Source organism: Phaseolus vulgaris, chromosome 2, assembly GCF_051622355.1.
Source record: "Phaseolus vulgaris cultivar YP4 chromosome 2, ASM5162235v1, whole genome shotgun sequence".
In the NCBI taxonomy this organism is placed as follows: Eukaryota; Viridiplantae; Streptophyta; class Magnoliopsida; order Fabales; family Fabaceae; genus Phaseolus; species Phaseolus vulgaris.
In genome coordinates, this window is record NC_143499.1 from 23,015,180 (window position 1) to 23,019,554 (window position 4,375).

Sequence of the window (4,375 nt, forward strand, 5' to 3'; positions counted from 1 at the left end):
AATGAAGGATAAAAATTAAAAGAAACCAAAGATTTACAATATTAAATATAGTGTAACTTTTTTAAAATTTTAATATTACTTTTAATTTATTTATATAAACAATATTTACTCCTCCTATACAGTTATGAATCTCTCAGTTTATCAAAGTTTATTTTTAATTTTAAAAAAATTAATCCATCAAAGTTCAACATACATGTAATAAGTACTGTTTTTAATACAATATCACATTAACAAGTGATATAATTGACACTTTATAGTATAATTTTTTTGTATTAGTAATTACATGTTAATTATTATCGATTAACTGAAACACAGCAGAGTTGTGGCTATATATCCACATGTTTATTGCATGTTAAAATTAGTACATTGAGAAAAATATAATACAATAACGTTTATATTAATTTTAATTAATAAATATTTTTATGAGCTATTATTTAGTGGTTGTCCTCGACAATGTATTAAAAAGATTGTTATATACACACAAATAAGAATAGGTAGAATACACAGTATGAAAAATATTTAAAAGGCAAAAAAACGAATAACGAAAGTGTCTGGATCACCTTTGGCACTGATTGAAAGTTATTTTCCAATTAAAGTCACCCATTTTGATTTTATTCTTTGCAAAGCTCCCTTGTGGGATACCTATTGCTTTTTGTTTGATCTATAATTTGGGAATAGAGTCTCTTGCTAATGTGTATAAATTATACAATATTGATCTCTTAATTGTGAGAAGCAAATGCAGGTGTAGTGGCATTTGGAAAAAATAAGTGAGCCAATTTTGTTTGCTCTTCTCTATTTATAGATTTATTTATTTGGGGTGATAGGATATGGTTGGTTAAATTTTGGTGGTGTTCTTATTTAAAGTTGATGATGGGCCTCAAAACCCACTATGGATGCTATTTGTTCCCATTTTGATCATTAATTCCCTCTATACCCTACCCTCCAATTCCAAAGGTTAAAGATTAAACAAATGATTGAAAGGCTCATATCATTACTTTTCAATTTACACATATAGAGAATTTAGCCATCACCATAGTACTCTGTGTGTGGCGAGATAGAGAAGGAGACTGCTGCGACGTCACTAGGAGAGAGAAGGACCCACCGAAAGAGAAAGAATGAAAACAACAAACACCCAAAAAGTCACCTTTGAAGTGACAAATGGCCGTACTCGCGTCGAGGCCCCTGTAGCCGTTGCCATGTCGGCTAACCACGACGTAGAAGCCAATTCAGATTGTTCCACCGATGAACCTGTCCCCGTTACACTCCCAGACCCAGACCCAGACCCAGACCCAGACCCAGAATCTGTGTCCTTTGGACTCGAATCCGTTGAAGACTTCAAACTGCAAAAACACCAAAACGAATCTCAATCACCGACCATCTTACTCTTCCATGAATTCAAAATTAACAAGTAAGAAACATAAAACATACGACTAAGCCAAACTAAGGTTGTTTGTTACTTTGTTTACCTAGGAGAAGAGGGACAAAATGTGATTGTGTAGTCGGCGCCGGAACACGTGAACGTGCTAGTGGCATCATCGTACGCGTAACTATAGGCTTTGGGACATGCGGACTTGAAAATTTGCGAGTACGTGGAAGGCTTGCACGTGGAAGGGTTACCAAACGCACCGTTGCAGCAATACTCCGGTTTCCCAAACGCGCTGCACGCGCTCTGACACGCGTCGCCGCCCTCCACCCTTAGTTCCGATGGGCAACGCCGATTGAGATCCTCGCCGCACCCCGTGGCGGCGCAGGACCCCGACCCGCCTCTCGGAGCCACTATCATCGGCAGATTATAGCCGTCGACGAGGCTCACGTCGTAATAGTCCATGGAACCGGTCCCGAGCGTGAACTCCGCGAGAGTCGCCGGCGGGGTGGCTCCGGCGCCGTTGCAGTTGACCTCTCCGGAACCGCAGTCGGCGGTGGAGCACGTCCCGCGGCCGGAATTGTCGAACTGGCAACCGGTTCTGCCCCAGAATCTACCGGACCAACCGGTCGGAGCCTGGAAGCTTCTGGAGCCCCCCTTCGCGAGTTCAAAGCCCGTGCTTGCGAGTTCCGGTGTCCCTAAAATCCCTGGCCACACCGTGTAATCGCACTTGTTGACGAAAGTAAAGGTTGCCCCTGAAACCCCTGCATTTGAAAACATGGTGGTACAGTTTAGTTATTCCATGTATGGATTCTCCAACACCCATTTTATTAATTTCGTAAAAGATTTTAAATTTACCTCTGAATACGAGGAAGATTGCGATGGCGAAGAGCACTTCATAAGGGTGTGGGGTGTGTGAGAGCAGAGCCATTTTTTGTTAGTGTGTGGGTTATGGAAAAATAGAGTTTGGTAGTATGATATGATATGTGTTGTTTATGATAACAAGGGATAAAGAATGGGGATGATGAGAATTGAAGCAGAATCTCTGCTTTATGAAGTGCTGGTACTAATAACATACATATAATTACAAGCGTAACACTCACTCTCTTTCTAGGAAGAAAAAGAGTGAAGAGATGAGAAGAAGAATTAGGGGAATCTGAATGCTAAACTCTGCATCGTTATTTATAAAGAAGGTATAAGCTAAAGAGTGTCACAGCCACGCTTTTGTTTACTGTAACTGGACGAGTGAGTGAAAGAGACAGAGCAGGGGAGAGAGAGGTGAAACCCAAGTTTCCACCCGCCACTGTTTTATTTTTTGGTTTTTTGTTAGTGAGTGCAGCGGAAACAAAAAAGAAAAGAGAAAGAAAATATTGGTAGTGTCGGTCAAAAAATGTGCAGCGAAGTGATTTTTCTTCTGTTGCAGCTGGGTGATGTGTCTTAATACTCATGGCTCTCTTGATTGCCACATCCACATTTTTCACCCGTGCAAGTAAAACCAACCCTTACCTTATACTATACCATTTTATAAATCAGACCCTGTTACTTTTATGTGAATATAAAGGCTTAATTTCATTTGTAGCCTCTGTTGATCATGATCATGCAATTTTATTTTTCTCTGTTCCTAAATTCGACTTATCTTATAAAGATATTTGAAATGGACGAGAGAATGTTTTCTTATAAGAATATTACCACGTCATTAGTATAACAAAATTGTATCATTAATTAGTTCAAAATCATTTTAATTATAAGATATAACACAATTATTTTGCTGATAAAAGAATATAGCACAAGTGATACCTTTATATGTGTGATTCTATATTTAAATTGAAGGTGATGAATCACTAATTAATTACATATAATAACAGTAACTATATTTATAATATAATCTAATAGTATATTATAATATATAATTTAAAAAATATAATTACATTTTAAAATTATAATTGAAATATTTCTTATCAACTAATGATACAAAAATCTTTATGAAACATAACGTTTTATAGTATAATTTAATCATAATTAAACAAACATAATAAATTTATTAATTTTATAGCCACGAGGATGATGTTACAGGTGTACCAAAACTTTATATCCAAACAACCTAGCCAAATTTAGTGCCGACAACCACACCGCACTCTTATTTTGTACTATACTTAGTTTCCGAATTTGAAGTATGATGATGTCATGCACCAGCAGGATCCTGGTAGAATAGAAGAGTGAAGAAGGTGTTCAGGATGAGGATAAGAAGAAGGTATAAAATTCTCTTCATTCTTATAATTTAAAACAAAAATACCTATTCATATAGTCAGATAGCGTTATACTTATCTTATGTTGGTTCACATCTTTTTTACTCTCATGTGAAGTACTCACTTTTTAATCAACACTTCACATTAATTCTTTGTGTATTTTTCGTTTTTATTTACCTTTTATATGTTATTGGATTTTTTTTTCTTCATTTTAGTCTATTGTGATAGTGTGGTAGAAGGTGTATGTAATTGTGAATTTATTCCGCTTACACAAGATATATAGAAACTAATTGAAGGAAATAATGGAAGACAAAAGGTTGTAGAAACTGATTGAACGTAATTATACAAAAATTGCAAAACTGCTGAACTGATACATTCATTTATTTTGATTTACTTCAATAATATATATAATAAAATTTACAATTACTGGAAGCTATAAAATAGGAATACTAACAACTTTGTAATCTGACCATTAGTGCAATAATAACGCTAAATAGTTTAAAGGTAATAAAATCATAATTAAACCAACATTTAAGGCTAATAAAATCTGAATTAATAACCAACATCCTCCCTGATTTGGAACCACCTTCATGCCCAATATATCTCTAACTTGATGAAAGCATCAATCTTCAATGGCTTAGTGAGAATATCTGTAATCTGATCTTTTGATCTACGGTATTCCAATTTGATCATGTTCTTCCCAACTTGATATCAGAGGAAGTGATATCGAATATCAATGTGTTTACTTCTTTGATGAAAAACCGGA

General features: G+C 35.7%; 1 protein-coding gene across 2 annotated transcripts; it reads right to left on the reverse strand.

Annotated features, from left to right (window-relative positions):
• Positions 1–971: 971 nt before the first annotated feature.
• On the reverse strand, positions 972–2,882 carry LOC137810956 (thaumatin-like protein 1). Of its 2 annotated transcripts, XM_068612475.2 has the most exons (3): positions 2,222–2,882; positions 1,467–2,127; positions 972–1,340 (listed from the first exon to the last, which is right to left on the reverse strand). In XM_068612475.2, exons 1-3 carry the CDS (start codon positions 2,292–2,294, stop codon positions 1,082–1,084), a joined length of 993 nt encoding a protein of 330 aa, XP_068468576.2. In that variant the 5' UTR covers positions 2,295–2,882; the 3' UTR covers positions 972–1,081. The 2 variants fall into 2 exon arrangements, with proteins under 2 accessions (XP_068468576.2, XP_090154511.1); XM_090298385.1 differs by lacking the exon at positions 972–1,340 and having other exon boundaries at positions 1,463–2,127; positions 2,222–2,534.
• Positions 2,883–4,375: the final 1,493 nt, after the last annotated feature.

What these genes read in the sequence shown, in the direction of transcription:
- LOC137810956 (XM_068612475.2), bottom strand. Translation starts at nt 2,294, where the DNA reads ATGGCTCTGCTCTCACACACCCCACACCCTTATGAAGTGCTCTTCGCC. An exon ending in AATCTTCCTCGTATTCAGAG is followed by an intron (nt 2,128 to 2,221) that starts GTAAATTTAAAA and finishes TTTCAAATGCAG; the next exon opens with GGGTTTCAGGGGCAACCTTT. An exon ending in TTTTGTCCCTCTTCTCCTAG is followed by an intron (nt 1,341 to 1,466) that starts GTAAACAAAGTA and finishes GTGTTTTTGCAG; the next exon opens with TTTGAAGTCTTCAACGGATT.